Source organism: Heterodontus francisci, chromosome 13 (assembly GCF_036365525.1).
Source record: "Heterodontus francisci isolate sHetFra1 chromosome 13, sHetFra1.hap1, whole genome shotgun sequence".
Taxonomy (NCBI): Eukaryota; Metazoa; Chordata; class Chondrichthyes; order Heterodontiformes; family Heterodontidae; genus Heterodontus; species Heterodontus francisci.
Window position 1 is genome coordinate 50401856 of NC_090383.1, and position 22911 is coordinate 50424766.

The 22911-nt window shown below is 43.2% G+C and overlaps 1 protein-coding gene across 1 annotated transcript in view; it reads left to right on the forward strand.

Moving 5' to 3' along the window:
* LOC137376786 (NADPH oxidase 3-like) overlaps positions 1-22911 on the forward strand; it is a 113581-nt gene that overhangs the window by 13791 nt on the left and 76879 nt on the right. Inside the window, exons 4-6 of the mRNA XM_068045795.1 lie at positions 12769-12853; positions 19023-19168; positions 20311-20492. Coding sequence (XP_067901896.1) covers positions 12769-12853; positions 19023-19168; positions 20311-20492 — 413 coding nt within the window. The remainder of the gene's footprint in view (positions 1-12768; positions 12854-19022; positions 19169-20310; positions 20493-22911) is intronic.

Genomic DNA, 22911 nt, shown 5'->3' on the forward strand with positions numbered 1-22911 from the left:
TAGTTATGGAAAAGGACAAAGAGGGACTGGAAATAAAAGTACTGAATTCGGGGAAGGCCGATTACAATATGATAAAATAGGATCTGGCCAAAGTGGACTGGGAACAGCTACTTGTAGGAAAGTTTACATCAGACCAGTGGGAGTCATTCAAGGAGGAAATAGTGAGAGTTCAGGGCCAACATGTTCCCGTAAAGGTGAAGGGTAGGACGAATAAGTCCAGGGAACCCTGGATGTCAAGGGATACAAAGGATTGTATAAGGGAAAAAAAGGAGGCTTATGGCAGTTTCAGAGGGCTGAAAACAACAGAGGCCCTAGAGGAGTATATAGGAGAGCGAAGAGGGGGCATGAAAAAATACTGGCGGACAAGATAAAGGAAAATCCCAAGGCATTTTATGACTATATTAAGGGCAAGAGGATAACCTGGGAAAAAGTTGGGCCCATTAAGGACCAAAGTAGCAATCTGTCTATGGAGTTGGAGGATGTAGGTGAGCTTTTAAATGATTACTTTTCATCTGTGTTCACTATGGAGAAGCACGATGTAGGTGTAGCGATCAGGGAGGGGGATTGTGATATACTTGAACAAATTAGCATTGAAAGGGAGGAGGTATTAGCAGTTTTAGTGGGGCTTAAAAGTGAATAAATCCCCAGGCCCAGATGAGATGTATCACAGGCTGCTATGTGACGCAAGGGAAGAGATTGCAGGGTCTCTGACACAAATTTTCAAAACCTCTCTGGCCACAGGAGAAGTTCCAGACAACTGGAGGACAGCGAATGTGGTACCATTATTCAAGAAGGGATAGTAGGGATAAACCAGGTAATTACAGGCCAGTGAGTCTAACATCAGTGGCAGGGAAAATATTGGAAAAAATTCTGAGGGACAGGATTAATCTCCACTTGGAGAGGTGGGGATTAATGAAGGATAGTCAGCATGGCTTTGTCAGGGGGAGATCATGTCTAACAAATTTGATTTGAATTTTTCAAGGAGATGACTAGGAGTGTAGATGAGAGCAAAGCAGTTGATGTATTCTACATGGATTTCAGTAAGGCTTTTGATAAGGTCCCACATGGGAGACTGGTCAAGAAGGTAAGAGCCCAAGGGATCCAGGGCAATTTGGCAAAATGGATCCAAAATTGACTTCGTGGCAGGAGGCAGAGGGTGATGGACGAGGGTTGTTTTTGGAAGCCTGTGACCAGTGGTGTACCGCAGGGATCAGTGCTGGGACCCTTGCTGTTTGTAGTGTACATTAATGATTTAGACATGAATATAGGAGGTATGATAAGTAAGTTTGTAGATGACACGAAAATTAGTGATGTCGTAAATAGTGAGGAGGAAAGCCTTAGATTACAGGAAGATACAGATGGGCTGGTAAAAGGGCAGAGCAGTGGCAAATGGAATTTAATCCTGAGAAGTGTGAAGTGATGCATTTTGGCAGGACTAACAAGGCAAGGGAATATACAATAGATGGTAGGACCCTAGGAAGTACAGAGGGTCAGAGGAATCTTGGTGTACTTATCCATAGATCACTGAAGGCAACAGCACTAGTAGATAAGGTGGTTAGGAAGGCATATGGGATACTTGCCTTTATTAGCCGAGGCATAGAATATAAGAGCAGGGAGGTTATGATAGAGCTGTATAAAATGCTAGTTAGGCCACAGCTGGAGTACTGTGTATAGTTCTGGTCACCACACTATAGGAAGGATGTAATTGCACTGGAGAGGGTGCAGAGGAGATTAACCAGGATGTTGCCTGGTCTGCAACATTTCAGCTATGAAGAGAGACTGGATAGGCTAGGGTTGTTTTTCTTAGAACAGAGTAGGCTGAGGGGGGACTCAGTGGGGCTGAGGTATACAAAATTATGAGGAGCATAGAAAGGGTGGATAGGAAGAAACTTAGTGGAGGGGTCAATAATCTGGGGGCATAGATTTAAGTTAAGGGGCAGGAGGTTTAGAGGGGATTTGAGGAAAAAAGAATTTCTCCCAGAGAGTGGTTGGAATCTGGAATACACTGCCTGAAGGTGTAGTAGAGGCAGGAACCCTCACACCATTTAAGAAATATTTAGATGAGAACTTGAATCTCCATAGAGGAGATTTACTAGGATGTTGCCTGGTATGGAGGGAAGGTCTTACGAGGAAAGGCTGAGGGACTTGAGGTTGTTTTCGTTAGAGAGAAGGAGGAGGAGAGGTGACTTAATAGAGACATATATGATAATCAGAGGGTTAGATAGGGTGGATAGTGAGAGTCTTTTTCCTCGGATGGTGATGGCAAACACAAGGGGACATAGCTTTAAGTTGAGGGGTGATAGATATAGGACAGATGTCAGAGGTAGTTTCTTTACTCAGAGAGTAGTAGGGGCGTGGAACGCCCTGCCTGCAACAGTAGTAAAATCGCCAACTTTAAGGGCATTTACGTGGTCATTGGATAGACATATGGATGAAAATGGAATAGTTTAGGTCAGATGGTTTCACAGGTCGGCGCAACATCGAGGGCCGAAGGGCCTGTACTGCGCTGTAATGTTCTATTTTCTATGTTCTATACAAGGCCACGGGCCAAGTGCTGGAAAATGGGATTAGAATAGATAGGCTTGATGGCCGGCGTGGACATGGTGGGCCAAAGGGCCTGTTTCTGTGCTGTATAACTCTATGACTCTATGACCAAGGTCTCAAAAGTGGTCATCTTGAGAAAAGCAACAGAGTATATTAGCAGGCTGAAGGCAGAGCAACAGAAACACATGACTCGAGGCCGGAGTCACTCTGTAACTGTATCCTGGTACTTGGCTCATTAACATACTAAGATCGTAAAGGTACATTACTCTTAAAGGCAATCACACAACACTAACTGGAAGGTAGCTTCTTCTGCACAGAGCAGGTTGCTGGCTTTCCCCTCTGCACCTATCTCCATCATTTGGAGGCCAATGCTAACCCTCCTGTGAGCTCACATGTTGTTGCTGTGCTGCTGCAGGTGCTTGGATCTCCCACCCATTCTGCTGCACCTCCTTTTCAACGGGGTCCCCGAAACCTGGTGAATGAGGTCCATGTTAGTTGGCCTCCCCCTTAGTTCAAGGTCTTCACTGTCAAAGTTCCCCTCCCATCCCCTTCCCCAATTTGTCACCTCTTCCAAGGTGGCACTTGCCCGTTGACCCCCAGTATGGCACCCCTGCAGTGCTGGGCCTTTTCCACGACTCCTCAGATGATGCCCGATGCCCTCCCTTCTCCACCCTGCCTTGCACTTGATGCTGCCTCTCCCTTTGCCACCAACAATGAACTCCTGCCTCCATGTTGCTTCCCTCAGTCAGCCGAGACTCTGAAGCCCCGCGATTCCCAAACACCTCTTAACTACTTTAATTGCCTGCCCACCACGTCAATGTCTGCTCTCCGCGCTCCATGTTTGCCGCCATCCAGAAAATTGGGATGGGACAATCCAACACCTCCCATCCCGATTTAATGCCTCCCCCCTCATCTGTCCCCAAAGTTCGCATAAAATTCTGCCCCCACATCTGTCCCCAAAATCCGATAAAATTCTGCCCCATGGTATTTGGAGGGGATTCTATAATTAGGTGGATAGATAGCAATCTCTGCAGTCACAAACGAGCGTCCCAAAGGGTGTGTGTCCTATCTGATGCCAGGATAAGGAATATCTCAAAGCGGTTGAAGAGTAACCTAGAATGGGAGGAGAAAGACCCAGTTATCCAAGTCCAGAGGATTGATGAGGGGAGTGCAGCTGACGTTGTATATATGGACTTTCAAAAGGTGCTTGATAGAGTACAATATAATAGGCATGTTCACAAAATTGAATTCCATGGGATTAAAGGGGCAGTGGTTTCTTGGTTACAAAATTGGATGCGAGACAGAATGCTGACAATAGTGAACCATAGAACTATAGGAAAGTTACGGCACAGAAAGAGGCCATTCACCCCATCATCTCTGCACTGGCTGAAAAAAACTAGCTGTCCACTCTAATCCCACATTCCAGCACCTGGTCCGTAGCCTTGCCATTTACAGCACTTGAGGTGCAGATCCAGGTACCTTTTTAAATGAATTGAGGGTTTCTGCCTCCACCACTGAGTTGGGCAGTGAATTCCAGACATCCACCACCCTCTGGGTGAAAAAGTCTTTCTTCATGTCCCCTCTAATCCTTCTACCAATCACATTAAATCTATCCCCCCTAGTAATTGACCTCTCTGCTAGGGGAAACAGGTCCTTCCTGTCTACTCTATATAGACCCCTCATAATTTTGTACACCTCAATTAAGTCACCCCTCAGCCTCCTCTGTTCTAAATAAAACAACCCTAGCCGATCCAATGTTTACTCATAGCTGCCATTTTCCAGCCCTGGCAACATTCTTGTAAATCTCCTTTGTACTCTCTCCAGAGCAATTATGTCCTTCCTGTAATGTGGTGACCAGAACTGTATGCAATACTCCAGCTGTGGCCTAACCAGCGTATTATACAGTTCCAGCATGACATCCCTGTTTTTGTATTCTACACCTCGGCCAATAAAGGAAAGCATTCCATATGCCTTCTTCACCACTTTATCTACCCGTCCTGTCACCTTCAGGGATCTGTGGACATGCACTCCAAGGTCTCTCACTTATTCTACCCCTCTCAATATCCTCCTGTTTATTGTGTATTCCCTTGCTTTGTTTGTCCTCACCCACACTTCTCCGGATTGAATTCCATTTGCTGCTTTTCCACCCACTCAACCAAACCATTGATATCATTCTGGAGTCTACAGCTTTCGTCTTCACTATCAAGCACATGGCCAATTTTTGTGTCATCTGCAAATTTCCCAATCATGCCTCCCACATCAGGCTGGTGAAATGGGCAGACACATGACAGATGCAATTTAATATGCAAAGTGTTAAATGATACATTTTGGGAGTAAGAATGAAAGCAGTGATTTAAAATAAATAGTACAATCTTAAAAGAGATTTTTTATTCTTGCATGGGATGTGGCCATCACTGGCAAGGCCAACATTTGTTGTGCAGGAACAGAGAGACCTGGGGATGTACTTACACAAATCTTTAAAGGTGGCAGGACGAGTTGAGAAGGCTATTAAAAAGGCATATGGGATCCTTTTTTTTTATTCATTCATGGGATGTGGGCATTTATTGCCCATCCCTATTGCCCTTGAGAAGGTGGTGGTGAGTTGCCTTCTTGAACCGCTGCAGTTCATGTGGGATAGGTACACCTACAGTGCTGATCCTTGGCTTTGTACTTAGAGGCACAGAGTACAAAAGCAAGGAAATTATGCTAAACTTTTACAAACCACTGGTTAGGCCCCGACTGGTCTGTTGTGGCCAATTCTGGGAATTATGCTTTCGGATGTCAAGGCCTTAGAGAAGGTGCAGAGGAGATTTACGAGAAAGGTATCAGGGATGAAGGGCTTCAATTACTTGGAGAAACTAGAAACTGGGATTGTTCTCCTTAAAGCAGAGAAGGTGACCAGGAGCTTTTTAGAGGTGTTCACAAATCATGAAAGGTTTTTATAGAGTAAATAAACTAGGGTTGTATTCCCTGGAATTTAGAAGGTTAAGAAGTGATTTGATCAAAGTTTTCAAGATATTAAGGGGAACAGATAGGATAGATAGAGAGAAACTATTTCTGCTAGTTGAGGAGTCTAGGACTAGAGAACATAGTCTACAAATTAGAGCCAAAACTTTTTGGAGTGAGATTAGGAAACACTTCTACACACAAAGGGTGGCTGAAGTTTGGAACTTTCTTCCACAAACAGCAATTGATGCTAGATCAATTGTTAATTTTAAAACTGAGATTTATAGGTTTTTGTTAGCCAAAGATATTACGAGATATGGGCAAAGCTGAGCATATGGATTTAAGATTTAGATCAGCCATTATATCATTGAATGGCAGAACAGGCTTGAGGGGCTAAATGGCCTACTCCTGATCCTATGTTCCTGTGCCCCTTGTAGACCAAGTGGGACTATTAATCGATAAAACGACAGATGAACAGTGAGAAGTGTTCAAAGAAGTATTTGGTGGAAGATCTGTACACACCCTAAAGGGCAAGAGTTCAACTTGTGTAATTAAACAATCTTGATCTACAAGAGAGGTGAGAGATAGTATAAAACTAAAAGTAAGGGTTTATATGATTGCAAAGATCAGTAGGGATCCCATGGACTGGGAGAGACATAAAGAACAACAAAGGGATGCAAAACAAATAATGAGAGCTGCAAAAGGGAACACAAAAACCTTGCGAGTGATATCAAGGACAACACGAAAGCTATTTCCAAGTATTTTAAGAAAATGAGGTTGGTTAAGAGTAATGTGAGCCAATGAGTAATTGAATATCAGAAAATGGCAGACTTGCTAAATACTTACTTTGTATCAGTCTTCACAATAGAGGATGAGGATAAAATATAAGAGATATGAAGAAAAGTAAACCTAAATGCAGGGAAGGCATTTACTAAATTTAATATAAGTTTAAAAATGGTAATAGAGAAAATAATGAGACGATAGACATATCTGCAGGAACTGATGGTTTCCACCCTAACGTATTACATGAAGTAAATGAGGAAATTTTAGATGCTCTACTCATGATCTTCTAAGGCTCTCTCACTTCAGGAATTATCCTCTTTGATTGGAAAATTGCCAAAGCCACTCCAATATTTAAGAAGAGTAAGATAGTTAGACTAGGAAATTATAGGCTTATTAGTCTATCATTTGTTATGGGAAAGCTACTAGAATCTGTTATTAGGGACAGAGAGACTGAGCACTTGAACAAACATGAACTGATCAGAGAGAGCCAGCATGGATTTGCAATGGATGTGTCATGTCTAACGAACCTAGTTGAGTGTTTTGTGGAGGTAGCTAACGTGGTAGGTAAGGAACTGTCTATGGATGTTATTTACATGGACTTCCAGAAGGCACTCAATAAGGTTCCACATAAGATATTACAAATAAAAATAAGAGGCCTTGGAATTAGAGGCAACCTATTGACATGGGTAGTAAATTGGTTACAAGGTAGGCGATAGAGAGTAGGGATAATGGATATGCACTCTGTCAGGCAGGCCCCCACCCGCCAAAAATGAGGAAAATTAATTTTGCCACATGAACATTTATTTTAAACTATTGTTGGTGAAGAAAGAACTTGCTTTAAAAAACAATTGGAGACTTTGTCTGGAGAGAGATATTAGCATATCAGCAGACAAGTACTTCAAAGGACAAAGGAGCTATTCCCTGCTCCAATTTAATCCACATTAGACTTTTGATTACCAGACACTGAAGCATTCTAGGTTAGCTACTAAGATGGCCTAATACACGAACAGACGTGGTCAGGCCAGTTTAGTCACATGACTGTTGGAGCTTTTTGAATTTGAACTTCCAACAAGGAATTTGAAATCAGAAGGCTGTTTGCTCCTGTATTGAGAAGACCTCTCTCCTGTCTGTTCTCATCTCGTTCTCACCAGCTTCAGAAACCATTGAAGACATATGAACCCCAAGAGAGAAAAGTCTCCTACAGTGAACAAGGTTTAAGAAGAATACCGGGCCCCAGTGAAAAGTAAGAGCTGTCTATAATCAAGGACTCTATGGCAAGCTGGAAACACAGAAACAGTAACAAGAAACCTGCTTTCAGAGACTGCCTCAAACCTCTCCATTTAATTTTTCTTCTGCTCTTTTCTGTCCCTATTCGCATGTGTGTATCACGTGTGCATGCTTGCATGGGCGCGCCGTATACCCATAGGCGTTAACTGTATTAGAGTTCAAGTTTAAGCTTAATAAATTTCACTTTTCTTCTTTAAACCTAAAGAAAACCTGGTGTGCTCATTTCTTTGCCTTATAATTGGAAAGCGCTGAACAAGAATTCACCAAGAGGGAGCTCAAAACACAGTGTGTTTAAAATTAAGACCAGGTGAAGACAGTAAAAGACCCCTAGACACCTTTCTCACCTGGTCGTAACAACTCAAATTGGCAGGATGTGGCTAGTGGTGTCCCCAGGGATCTGTACTAGGGCCTCAGCTTTCCATTATATTTATAAAGGGTTTATATGAAAGAATAGCCATATATTCAAGTTTGCTCAGAACACCAAGTTAGATGCCACAGTAAATAGATGGGAGCAGAAAGTTGCAAAGGAACATTGATAGATTAAGTGAAAGGGCAAAACTGTGGTAGATGGAGTTCAACATCGGGAAATGTGAGGTCATCTTCTTTGGACCTTAGAAGAATAGATCAGAGTATTTTCTAAATAATGAGAACCTAGGAACTGTGGAGCAGCAGAGAGATTTAAGGATCCAAATCCAAAAATCACTAAAAACTAGTGCACAGGTACAAATATAATTTTAAAAAGCTAATGAAATGTTGGCTTTTATCTCAAGGGAACTCAAATGCAATGTGAAATTTACAGGGCTGAATTTTTTGCAGATCTTATGGACAGGAACGGAGGCGGGGGAGGACATAAAGTCAGGATGGGAGATGTCAGACAGGAAGTCCAACGTCATGACATCCCATCCTGATTTTGTCCATGGCAGCAAACATGGAGGGTCAAGATCAGACATCGATATGGCAGGCAGGCAACTTAACAGGCCTTTTGACAGCGATTTACGGAAGGGGTTTACAGGGCTTCAGGGCCTCACCTGGTTGAAGGAGGTGACATGGAGGTGGGAGCTCATTGCTGGCTACAAGAGGAGGTCATCGGGCATTGTCTGAGGAGTGGGGGACAAAGGTTCCGGAACTGTGGGGGTGGCATTCCAAGGGGGGGTAATGGTCGTGCCATCTTGTCAGAGGTGACAAATGGGGAGAAGGAGGGGGGCAGATGGCAGGGAATGACTTGTACTTAGGGAGAGGTGACCTCTCATGAGCCTCATTCATCCAGGCTTCGGGAACTCCATTGAAGAGGAGGTGCAGCAGAGCAGGAGGGAAGGCCAGGCACCTGCAGCAGCATGGCAATGACCTGTGAGGTCACAGGAGAGTAAACAGCGGCCTCCGGACGGTGGAGATGGGTGCAGAGGGGAAGAACAAGTGACTCCCCCATGCAGGAGGAGGTACCATCCAGACAGGATCTACCTATCGAGGCTAATCTACCTCCATAAGCCTGAGAGGCAGTGCCAATGAAGACTATGGCTCTCCAGGGAGAATGTCACTGACCTATATGCCAAGATGCAGGATGAGCTGCGCCCCAGGGGACTTGGTGAAAATCCAATGCCAATAGAGGACACCACTCATGCACCAGTCAGAGACAGTGCAGCATTCAAGACCTGGATGGACTCCTCCATCATTTGTGCTTGAGTACGCATAGCCTCTGGCATCTCTGTCAGATGCTGCCTGACCTCTTGCTGTAGCTGCAGCATTTCCCATGAAACTGCCGACGTCATGAGGCGGTGGCTCAGCATAGGCCCGTCCTCCCATAGTCCTCCGACTGTCAGAGGCCTTGGCTGCCACAGCCTCCATCAGCTGCTCGGGCACAGGTTTGCTGTGCTCACCAGGTTGTGTGCCTGAATCTAACCACGAGCGCACACCCACCGATGTGAGATTATGTGCACTGGTGAAGGTTGCAGGGGTATGAAGTGACGATGCACCCTCTGAGACTCCTTCCTCCCCCTCAGTGGTTGCAGGCTCTCCCACATTCTCTGAGGCTCTTCAATTAGGCTTAATGTGACCTACTTGAGAGAACAGAGGCATTGAAGTATCAATGGCCTCTCCACCCGACATAGCACACACCCCTACATTGGAGATCCTTGTAGGTACTGGATGGCTGATGCACCCTTGTGCCCCATGACAACCTTATTCACTGTTTTGGGAAGGTGCCCCTGTCTCTCCATCCACAACACTTCTTCCATCCTGCGGTCTGGCCAGCTCCATGTCTTCCTCTTCCATTGGGCTCAGGACATGGAGAATTGGCAGCCCGGTGCCTGTCTTGGCCCGCTGTCTGCCATTGTGTGCAATCTTCTCCTGCAGACAGGGATAGAAGCCGTTGGTCTCCCAGCGAGAACTTTCCCAAGACATGTGCTGGTGCTTGTCTATTGGTTAGGGATGGAGACACACAGATGCCTCCTGCATGCGGTCCCTTTCCAGGAGCTTCATGAGGGTCTCCAATGACAAAAGGCCACCTTTCAGCACCATTTACCAATGCCTCAACTTTGTCAGTATGCCCTAACCCTTTTGCCCAGGTGTATGGGCACTCCCTCTCCACACAACGTACTCTCCTACTTTGCCAGATGCAAGGCCCAAGAGCTGAAAGCTTTAAGAGGTACTCATTTTTGCTTTCCAGATGAGATCATTGAGCCACTTGCGGCACAGAATTCAGGTCCTTGGGGTGACTCCACAGCTGCTGACCTCCTCCAGAATCTGCAGCCAGGCTTGCTTGGTCAGGAACCAGCTCTCCTCCTCCCATCCCTAGGGAAGAGAATCTCCTGTCATTCCCTGGTAGCTTATAACAGCACCTGGAGGGAGGTATCACTAAAGCATGGGGCCACACACGGTCTACTCTGCAGCCTTTCAGCACTCTGGAAATCCTATCACTACCATACTTAGCAACATTGAATGCAGGGCTAGCAGCCCTTTAAACATGGCACCAACACCTGCCATGGTGTCAATTGATGCCAGCAACTCCACCTCCGCCCTCGCCACCGACCATGTAATTGGTCAGCCCCTGCGCCTCATTGCCATTAATTGACCAGCCACTGCTTAAATTATGAGGACAGATTGCATAGATTAGGCTTTTATTGTGTATTGAAGATTAAGGAGTGATCTAATTGAGGTGTTTGAGATGATTAATGCATTTGATAAGAAATATAGAGAGAAACTGTTTCTTCTGGTGGGAAATCCAGAACATGGAAGATACATTTACAATTATAGCTGGACCATTCAGGGGTGATGTCAGGAAGCACTTCTTCACAAAAAGGATAGTGGAATTGTGGAACTCTCCCAAAAAACTGTTGAGACTAAGTCAATTAAAATTTCAAAACTGAGATTGATAATTTTTTGTTCGGCAACCAAGGTGGGTAGATGGAGTTGAGGAACAGCTCAGCCATGATCTAATTGAATGATGGAAAAGGCTCTAGGGCTGAATGGTCTACTGCTGTTCATATGTTCCTCTGACACAAATATTGAGAAAAAGGATATTTAACTTTGTAGACTCTTTGTAGACTCTCTACTGTAGACCATGAAGGAGGTGTGCTTGGCCCCACAATGTTTCTTATCTTTGTCAGTGACCTAAGAAGCAATGTAATTGTTGTTGATGATTGCACCATCTAAAGGGCCAGAAGTGTAGAAATGTTCTTTTTATGTGCACACCAGATGGGAACAGACTGAGTGATCACACGACTCACCAATGGCATGAGGAACAGACCCAAACCATTTTCATGATTGGGCTTCATTATAATAATGAATGAGGTTTGCCAGGCAGCTCACTGATCAGTGGCAGCAAATTCTGGGGGCCGAATTTGACCAGCCTTTTGGGGACAAGCTAGGAGGTGGGAAGGTTGGTAAAATGGCACAGGAAGGCATCGAATGATGTGCCCGACATCTTCCAGCCACCATTTTGTCAGTGGCGGGAAAGGTGGCAGATGGGCCGCCTGCCATGAGCCCAATTGAGCCACTTAAGTGGCCAATTAAGGGCTTCGTCCCACCTCTGTGGGCATTTTGCCTGCATCGGTACGGCCTGCCACCACCCAGGGAGACCACTAGGTAAACTCTGGCGTCCTTCCAGTGGGTCCTGGGGTGGGACCCTCCTTTTTGGGCACTGTTTGGCCCATGGATGGGGCCCCTGTAGCAATGACTGCCCTGTGTTAACAGTGCCACCTGTCCTCAGCGACCCCTCCCCCTTCCCATTGCCCCCAGCCCCCACTTACTGGACTTTGAGGATGCACGGCTATTGATGCGCCCTCAACGTCCAGGTGCACTCCCAGCAATGGCCACCACTATTGGTGGCACTGCTGAGCTGTCAGCTCTGCCGATAGGCAGATGGTTGTCCTTATAGGGACAGCGGCCTCGGCGACAGCCACTTACTTGGTTACCACCAGCAAAATGTGACCCTGGTTCCTGCCCTCCCCCCCACACCCCACCCCTGCTTTCAGCCCTGGCAGCGGGACGTCTGTCACCTCTGCAGAATTCCGGCTTGTGTCTCCACTGTGAAGCCAAGCTAAAAGAGACTCCCATACCTTGTTCCAGTGAACCAGAACAAAATTGTGCACTCTTTGTTAGAGTCCATCCTCCACAACATCAGCAAGGGGCCTGTACTATCAGGCTTGAGATGTACAGTCATAATTTCATGCTTTTGTTAAAAGCATCACTGCAACCACACCTCAGGATTCTGCTCCAACCTAAAACGTAAGAACAGAATATCAATGGTGAACAAGAAATGCTTCGGAACCGAAGAAGGGTCACTGACCCGAAACGTTAACTCTACTTCTCTTTCCACGGATGCTGCCAGACCTGTTGAGTGGTTCCAGCATTTCTTGTTTTTATTTCAGATTTCCAGTATCTGCAGTATTTTGCTTTTATTATATCAATGGTGAAGCTTCAGACATAACTTCTCCCAGTTTTCTGAATATTCCCAGTTTTTGTGGAGCTCTGTCCACTAGAAGCAGAAGTTCAATGCACTTATTTAGACAGGATTGCTGGAATTAGACTATTCGAAAAACCTCTAACCTCAAGAACAAATCGAACTTTCATCACTTGGTTAATGATTTCACTTCAACCATAAGCTGGCTGACAATCAATTAGCTTCCCCTTTGGCGAATAAATTTAAGACATATATTCCACTAAATTAATTAGATAATCTCTGAAGTGTGTTTCCATACTTTCTTAACGCAGTGTTGTCGAAGCAATATCAGGAGGCAACTGGATAGAAATATCCAATTTCATCAGATGGTCGCCTACATGATAATCCTACACACAGGTGAGATATTTGCTGATTAATTTCCAAATAGTTCATATGTAAGCGTGGTAAGTTTGAATTTTAATGATTAAAAATATACGTAATAAAGATTTTCCAGAATTGATTCCTTTGTCTTTACACTTCTTTCTACACAAATTATGGGTAGACGGTGGCGTAGTGGTATTGTCACTGGACTAGAAACCCAGAGACCCAGGGTATTGCTCTGGGGACATGGGTTTAAATCCCACCACAGCAGAAGGTGGAATTTAAATTCAATTAATAAATCTGGAATTAAAAAAAGCTAGTCTAATGATGGCCATGAAACCATTGTCGATTGTTGTAAAAACCCATCCGGTTCACTAATGTCCTTTAGGGAAGAAAATCTGCTCTCCTTACCTAGTCTGACCTACATGTGACTCCAGACCCACAGCAATGTGGCTGGCTCTTACATGCCTTCTGAAATGGCCTAGCAACCCACTCAGTTGTATCTGACCACTACAAAGTCAATAAAAAGAATCAAACTGGACGGACCACCCGGCATCAACCAAGGCACCGGAAACGACAATGGCAAACCCAGCCCTGTCGACCCTGCAAAGTTCTCCTTACTAACATCTGGGGGCTTGTGCCAAAGTTTGGAGAGCTGTCCCACAGACTAGTCAAGCAACAGCCTAACATAGTCATACTCACGGAATCATACCTTACAGACAATGTCCCAGACACTGCCATCACTATCCCCAGATATGTCCTGTCCCACCAGCAGGACAGACCCAGCAGAAGTGGCGGTACAGTGGTATACAGTCGGGAGGGAGTTGACCTGGGAGTCCTCAACATCGACTCCGGACCCCATGAAGTCTCAGGGCATCTCATGGGCAGAATAAAGTCAAAAAGACAAGGTTAAGGGCACTCTACCTGAATGCACGCAGCATTCGTAATAAGGTAGATGATTTAAAGGCACAAATAGAGGTAAATGGGTATGATTTAATTGCCATTACGGAAACGTGGCTACAGGGTGACCAAGACTGGGAACTGAATATTCTAGGATATTCAACATTTAGGAGGAACAGGCAAAAAGGAAATGGAAGTGGTGTTACGCTGATAATAAGGGATGGGATCAGTACATTATTAAGGGAGGATCTCAGACCAGAAGAACAAAATGTGAAATCTGTTTGCGTGGAGCTAAGAAATAGCTAATGGGCGGCACAGTGGCGCAGTGGTTAGCACCGCAGCCTCACAGCTGCAGCGACCCGGATTCAGTTCTGGGTACTGCCTGTGCGGAGTTTGCAAGTTCTCCTGTGACCGCGTGTGGATCCGCCGGGTGCTCCGGTTTCCTCCCACATGCCAAAGACTTGCAGGTTGATAGGTAAATTGGCCATTGTAAATTGCCCCTAGTGTAGGTAGGTGGTAGAAGAATAGTGGGGATGTGGTAGGGAATATGGGGTTAATGTAGGATTAGTATAAAATGGGTGGTTGTTGGTCGGCACAGACTTGGTGGGCTGAAGGGCCTGTTTCAGTGCTGTATCTCTAAAAAAATAAAAAAATTTAAAAAATAGCAAGGGGCAGCAAACATTGGTAGGAGCTGTTTATAGGCCAGTAGTAGTGTGGGGCATGGCATTAATCATGCATGCAGAATACAGTAATCATGGGTGTCTGAAATCTGCATATAGACGGGGTAAACTTCATAGAGTCATAGAGAGATACAGCACTGAAACAGGCCCTTCGGCCCACCGAGTCTGTGCCGACCAACAACCACCCATTTTTATACTAATCCTACATTAACCCCATATTCCCTACCTCATCCCCACCTTCCCTCAATTTTCCTACCACCTACCTACACAAGGGGCAATTTACAATGGCCAATTTACCTATCAACCTGCAAGTCTTTGGCTGTGGGGAGAAACCAAACCACCCAGCAGAAACCCATGCAGTCACAGGGAGGACTTGCAAACTCTGCACAGGCAGTACCCAGAACCAAACCCAGGTCGCTGGAGCTGTGAGGCTGTGGTGCTAACCACTGCACCACTGTTCTGCCCCAACCTCGTGAGCATTAATGCTGTGGAAGATGGGTTTCTAGAGTGTGTTAGGGATGGTTTTCCAGAGCAGTATGTTGGGGAACCAACAAGATAACAGGCTATTTTAGATCTAGTTTTATGTAATAAGAAAGGGCTAATTAATAATCTTATTGTAAAAGAACCTTTAAAGATCAGTGACCATAATATGACAGAATTTTACATTATGTTTGAAAGTGAGGTAGTTCAATCTGAAGCCAGGATGTTAACTTTGAACAAAGGAAATTATGAAGGTATGAGGGGCAAATTGGCTGAGGTGGACTGGGAAAATACATGAAAAGGTATGACAGTACATAGGCAATGGATAGTCTTTAAAGAATTGTTCCATAGTTTACAGCAACTATTCATTGCTTCAAGGCACAAAAACCCAAAAAGAAAAGTCAGTCAACCATGGCTAACAAAGGAAGTTAAGAATTGTATAAGATTAAAGGAAAAGGCCAATAAAGTTGCCAGAAATGGTAAGCCTGAGGATTGGGAGAATTTTAGAATACAGCAAAGGAGGACCAAGAAACTGATAAAGAAAGGGAGAATAGAATATGAATGTAAGCTGACAAAAAATATAAAAACAGACTGTAAAAGCTTCTATAGGTATGTAAAAAGGAAACATTTGGCTAAGATAAATGTGGGTCCATTACAGGCAGAGTCAGAAGAATTTATAATGGGGGAGTAGAAAAATGGCAGAGAAGCTCAATGATTACTTTGTGTCTATCTTCACTGATGAAGATACAAGAAATCTCCCAGAATTAGAGATCCAAGGGACTAGAGAGAATGAGGAATCGAAGGAAATTAGTATTAGCAATAAAGTTGTATTGGAGAAATTAATGGGGCTGAAGGTTGTTAAGTCTATGGGACCTGATATTCTACATCCCAGTGTGTAGAAAGAGGTAGCTCTGGAGATATTGGATGCACTGGTGATCATCTTGCAAAACTATAGATTCTGGATCAGTTCCTGCAGATTAGAAGGTAGCAAATGTCACCCCACTATTTAAGAAGAGAGGGAGAGAGAAAACAAGGAACTACAGACCTATTAGCCTTACATCAGTAGTAGGGAAAATGCTGGAATCTATTCTAAAGGATGTGATAAATGGACACTTGGAGAATAATAATCTGATTGGGCATAGTCAACATGGATTTATGAATGGGAAATCAAGTTTGATGAATCTGTTGGAGTTTTTTGAGGATGTTACTAACAGAATTGATAAAGGGGAGTTGGTGAATATAGTATCTTGGATTTTCAGAAGGCTTTTGATAAAGACTTCTACAGGAGGTTGGTTAGCAAAATTAAAGTACATGGGATAGGAGGTAATATACTGGCATGGATTGCGGATTGGTTAACAGGCAGAAAACAGAGAGTAGGAATAAACGGGTCATTCTTGCATTGGCAGGCTGTGACTAATAGGGTACCACAAGGATCAGTACTTGGGCTCCAGCTGTTCACAATAGATATCAATGATTTAATGTTGGGACTAAATGTAATATTTCCAAATTCGCGGATGACACAGAGCTAGGTGGGAATGTGTGTTGTGAGGAAGATGCAAAGCGGCTTCAAGGGAATTTTGCCAGACTTAGTGAGTGGGCAAGAACATGGCAGATGGATATAATGTGGAAAAATGTGAGGTTATCCACTTTGACAGGAGGAATAGATGTGCAGAGTATTTCTTAAATGGTAAGAGATTAGAAAGTGTAGATGTGCAAAGGGACCTGGATGTCTTTGCCAATAAGTCACTGAAGGCTAATGGCATATTAGCCTTCATCGCAAGAGGATTTGAGTACAGGAGTAGCAAAGTCTTGCTTCAATTGTATTGAACCTTGGTTAGACCGCACCTGGAGTAATGTGTGCAGTTTTGATCCCCTTAACTTAGGAAGAACATTATTGCCATAGAGGGAGTGCAATAAAGGTTCACCAGACTTGTTCCTGGGATGGTGGGATTGTCCTATTAAGAGAGATTGGGGAAACTGGGCCTGTATCCTCTAGAGTTTCGAAGAATGAGAGGTGATCTCATTAAAACCTACAAAATACCTAAAGGGATAGACAGGGTAGATGCAGATAAGATGTTTCCCCTGGTTGGGGAGTCTAGAACTAGGGGGCACAATTTCAAAATAAAGGAAAGTCACTTAGGGCTGAGATGAGGAGAAATTTCTTTACTAAGAGGGTTGTGAATCTTTGGAATTCTCTTCCTCAGAGGGCTGTAGAAGCTCAGTCATTGAGTATGTTTAAAGCAGAAATTAACAGATTACTAAATACCAATGACATAAAGGGATATGGGGATAGTGTGGAAAAAGGCATTAAATTGGACGATCAGCCATGATTGTACTGAATGGCGGAGCAGGTTTGATGGGCTGAATGGCCTACTCTTGCTCCTAAGTTCCTATGTTCCTAAGTAGCTATCCTTTGTGTGTGAATCTAAACAGTGAGCATTGGACAGAATATTTTTTTATGGGTAGACATCACAACCAAGCCATTTTAGACATCACCAGATCTCTATGCATGTATTCTTTCCTGTAAGAGTCGCAAGGATAACAATCAAGAGTGAGGATCCTTCAGTGATTTTTCCCTTCCCTTGCCCAAATGCAATAAAGCCAAATGCACAGTGGTGCAGTGGTTAGCACCGCAGCCTCACAACTCCAGCGACCCGGGTTCAATTCTGGGTACTGCCCGTGTGGAGTTTGCAAGTTCTCCCTGTGTCTGTGTGGGTTTTCTCCGGGTGCTCCGGTTTCCTCCCACATGCCAAAGACTTGCAGGTTGATAGGTAAATTGGCCATTAGCAATTGCCCCTAGTATAGGTAGGTGGTCGGGAAATATAGGGACAGGTGGGGATGTGGTAGGAATATGGAATTAGTGTCGGATTAGTATAAATGGGTGGTTGATGGTCGGCACAGACTCGGTGGGCTGAAGGGCCTGTTTCAGTGCTGTATCTCTAAACTAAACTAAACAAACCCTAAAGCCATCCAATTTGAAATAACTCTAATACAGACTAGAAATGAAACCAGGACCTTTATGGTCTGTCTGGCTCAGTCCACACTGGGTGGTAGGTTTAATCATTGAGTCATCGGAGAACTTTGCTGGTTTAGTGTAAACTAAGCTCCCCCGTTGCTGCCACGTTAACTGATAATAGTTCTTGCAGTTTTAATATTAACCCAGTTATACCTTCTCATAGTTTGGAGATTTGATAAAGAATAATATCAGGGCTCTCATGATTATAGTGAAAATGTTTCAAAGTTAAAGTATAACTATTATGAAATGGTATTGTAAAATTACTGTAGGGAAGTATAGCAATCACACCATACCATATGTCTTTTGCCAACTTTTATCTAATATACAGCAAAGATCGAATGTCTAAGTAAAAACAAACATAAAAGAAACATATACTAGTACATCACTTGTGTATTATGCTAAATTGGAGGACATGCTATTGTATAAGATAAGTGTTATCACAAATAATGTAAAATGTATTATTCTGATACTAAAATGGAGCTGTGACTCTTTAAGATTACAAAGTGTAGTTGTCGTTGTTCAGGGCGGCACAGTGGCGCAGTGGTTAGCACCGCAGACTCACAGCTCCAGAGACCCGGATTTAATTCTGGGTACTGTCTGTGCGGAGTTTGCAAGTTCTCCATGTGTCTGTGTGGGTTTTTGCCGGGTGCTCCGGTTTCCTCCCACAGCCAAAGACTTGCAGATTGATCGGTAAGTTGGCCATTATAAATTGCCTCTAGTATAGGTAGGTGGTGGGGAAGTGGTAGGAATATGAGATTAATGTAGGATTAGTATAAATGGGTGGTTGATGGTCGGCACAGACTTGGTGGGCCGAAGGGCCTGTTTCAGTGCTGTATCTCTAAATAAATAAAAAATCATAATCGGAGTCTCATAGTTCTTCTTTCATGGAAATCTGCAGATTGGAAAATGCTCGTAAATTGCAGGTTTAAGGTATGAGAAATTTGGCTTTAAGTTGCTGGGCTTTCTTTTATAGATTATTTTGCATCTGCAACAAAGTGTGACACTTTGAAGAGTGATGTCTGGAGTGCCATATACTGATACTCCGTTTTCAAACCAATATAAATGTTCAATTTATTCATGAAGATTATCAAAAATGTAGAAAATAAAATATTTGTTTATTAACATCTAGTTATTCATGTAATTGCACATCTGTTCAATATTGAGCGATACCATGCAAGTTATTCACCTGCTGCCAAAGACTTACTGACCAGACTTTCCAGCATTGGGAAGAACTCGAGTGAAAGCTACCTGAATCCCATCAGAACATATGATACGGTATGTTGATTCTGAATCCAACTGTAACAGAGAAGGGGAATTACAAATTGCTGCAACTTTAAACTAACTAAAGTTCCTGACAGATTAATGAAATTTCCCTTTAGAGTTCTGGGTATTACATATTATTAAAAAGCTGTAGATTGTTCAATTGAAATTTTCTGTGCAACATTTAAATCCACACATTTGTTAAATCTAATCTTCCAAATGTTTTAAATGACATATTAATGTTATGATTTTCTGTTTTGTATTATTAGTTTTAGCTCGTTTTGATAGTGTTTGGTTTTCTTAACAAACATTGGATTCTCCATTGATTAAACTGAGAAATGAATGAGTTAATGAATGGAATTAAAAACAAGAAATGCTGGAATCACTCAGCAGGTCTGGCAGCATCTCTTTCCACAGATGCTGCCAGACCTGCTGAGTGATTCCAGCATTTCTTGTTTTTATTTCAGATTTCCAGCATCCGCAGTATTTTGCTTTTATTTTAATGAATGGAATTGTTACCTTCTTCAATTTAGGGTATTGAATGTCTTTCGAACTATTGCAATAATATGTCTTTTTAAATCATCAATGTTTTGCTTCAGCAAAGTAAAACAAAAGGACACTACAAAACTCCTGCTTTTAGCTGCTGCTATCAATCTTAATTTTTCAATACTTCCTAATGTCAAGAGTTCATCCAGATGCAAAGTTCCTATTATTGTGAGTGGCAAGGACACTGGGAATCATTTGCTCTGTGAGAAAATTGCATATGTTTAATGGAAATTGAAATCAAAGTGGCACAAAGTTTAACATATTCCATAATTGAAGTAGCATTAATGATGAAATCTGATCCTTAATTAAAATGTAGGGCATTGTCTTACTTGTTACCTGTTTCTTTTTTTTTAATTAAGTCTGAAGTAAACTGTAAGATTTATGAGGTGAATCAATAGTCTGTTCAGTAATATTATAACATGAGTCTTACTTCTATATTAGCATCCAGCAAATGACATTTATGGGATTTAAAATATATATTTGCACATGAAGTGTTCACCATGATTTGATTCTGAAATAGATAAAAAGACCTTATTTATAACAGGTGATTCTGTCTTTATTTATAACAGATGATTCTGTCCCTATAAATGTGATGTTATCTGTATTTTTAGAACCCAATGAAAGAGCTGTTTAGTAGCACAGCAGGAGTGTCTGGAATCATTATTACTGTGGCTTTCATTCTGATGGTGACTTCCTCTACACAGATTATTATGAAGTCATTTTATGAGGTGTTTTGGTTCACTCACCATCTCTTCATTATCTTCTTTATTGGTCTCATCATTCACGGTTCGGGGTAAGCATATTTTTTGTTCGTCAAAGTATAACATTAATGCATTATTGAAATGATGAATGAAAACATTCCTGGCAATCAATTTTTACCTTGTGTAACAGGCAAAACAGATGGCATCAGCATTGTTAACATACTTATAAATAAATAACATACATATTAATAGGGATAATATAGTCATTAAGTATTCTAATTAGCCAATTAAGCAATTCAAATTAAAGGTCTATATTTATAAAAAATTGAAAGTATATTTATTGTACTTGGAATCTCATGTTGATAAATTCATCTTTAACAACAGAATTTATGCTCTGAATCCTTATTTCTGACATATAGAGTACCTAAGAGATATTATAAGAAATAAGAGAACATGGTGAAAAACTGATCCAATTTTTTTTTGTTACGAAGAATAGGTAGGGCAAAGAAGGGGAAATATGTGAAAGTTCTTTGTGTGCAACCAATCAGAAGTCTGAGCGTAACATAGGAAACATAGAAATATAGAAAACAGGAGCACGAGTAGGCCATTCGGCCCTTCGGACCAGCTCCACCATTTAAAAAAGATCATGGCTGATTGTTTAATTTAGTACCTTATTCCCACTTTTTCCCCATATCCCTTGATCCATTAACAAAACCTCATTCTGAATGTAAATTAAGAAGATTTAATCTGTTCAGTACTTTTACTAAATTCCAAATACATTCCTTAAAACATAATTATGATTTTGCTATTAGTAGCACACAAAGGTGATCTTCTCCTTTGGCGTGGTTAATTTGGAGAAAAGCTCAGCATCTAGTGCACTGAATGCAGACTTAGTTTAAAAAAATGTAAAACATAAATAGATTCCTAATTCAACAGGTGGAGATAAAGGCTTGGCACCATTCGGAAGTGGGACCAGATTGTGGCTACAAAGGACAGTAGCGAAGAATTGCTCTAGTTGTTATGGGTGTGAAATTCATTTGGCAGCGCTACGAAAACCTACCTCAGGTTTTCTTGCATGCAAAGCAGCACTGGCCGTTGCCTGCACAGCGTTAGTGAAGTGAAGTGGCCCTTGCAGGTGCATCCTCGGCATGCTCCCAAAGACATTGAAGATGCAAGATTAGGATATCATTGATGTGAACAGGCTGAAACAGGCTGGTGCAACGCTGGGATACCAAATTTGGTCAATGCATGTGCAGGCAACATCTCCGTTATTCACTGCTGAGACAATAAGTGTTATGAAGCAAAATGGGCCCTGTTCTGGGGCTTTTAAAAGGCCAATCAAAAAGTTCCACCTGAGGTGCTTTTGTCTTACTTGTGCTGAGGCAAAATTTGTGGAAGCACTTTGGCAAGTTGCTGGAGCAATTTGGAGGTTTTTTCTCGCCCCCAGGAAGGCAGAAAGTAAGGCATCAGTATGGAGGCAGTAGTTACAGTGCCACTTACAACAAATGCAGAGGAGGAGGCAGAAACGGAATGTTCTGTGAGGAGGAAGGAGAAGGGAGCTCTCCATAGAAGGTCCTACCCACAATGTTTCCTCTAATTTCTCTTTGCTGTGCACGGCCTATTTGTTGCACTGTGTGGTTTCTTTAGGACTGCTACCTGGGCGTGCATGCACGTATCTGAAAGGGAACATTGCTTGTGCGCAGCCTGTTTGTTCCCTGAGCGGTACTCTCCAGATTGCTGTGCAGTCACGCACTCTTGCAGCTTAGAAGGAACATTGCCCACAACAGATCTTCTGGGAGCATCAGTCCTACATTGGATGAGCCATGAGCAGTGCCTGAGGAAAATACGCTTCATCTCCTCCATGACAACCTAGTGCCTCAAACCAGGGTGAGGACAGCCCTCCAGTAACTATGAAGGTCATTGTCGTCCTTACATTCTATGCTACATGATCCTTCCGGGCAGGAACAGGTAACATCAACAATGTATCTCAGTTTGCTGTGCAAACAAATATCAGGGATGTCACAGAAGCACTGTACAGAAGGACGGGAGACTTCATCCTCTTCTCCCTGAGGGCAGAACACCAGGATGAATGTTCATGTGGATTTGCCAGGATAGTGGGCTTCTCAATGGTGCAGGGCACCATTGACTGTACGCGTGTGGACCCCACCCCACATTTATGGGGAATGATACCACAGCCACAAGGGCTACCACTGTCAATATGCAGTTGGTTTGCAGCTACACCAAGAAATTTATCTTGGTGAATGCCCATTATCCTGGCAGCACCCAATAGGGTGTTTGCACAAGAGCTGACCTCTCCCCCTGGCCTGGCTGCAGCTCACGTGCGCTTGGTGTCTCACCACGTGCAGATCTTGATTCTATACTAGCCTCTAAGGTGTGCGATGTGCCAGTATCTGAGCTAGTGGCTGCAAGTGTCAGGTCAGGTGACAATTCTTCTTCCTCAGAGGTCTATTATTGCTCTTGCCCTTCCTCATGAAGCTACAGTGGCTGACC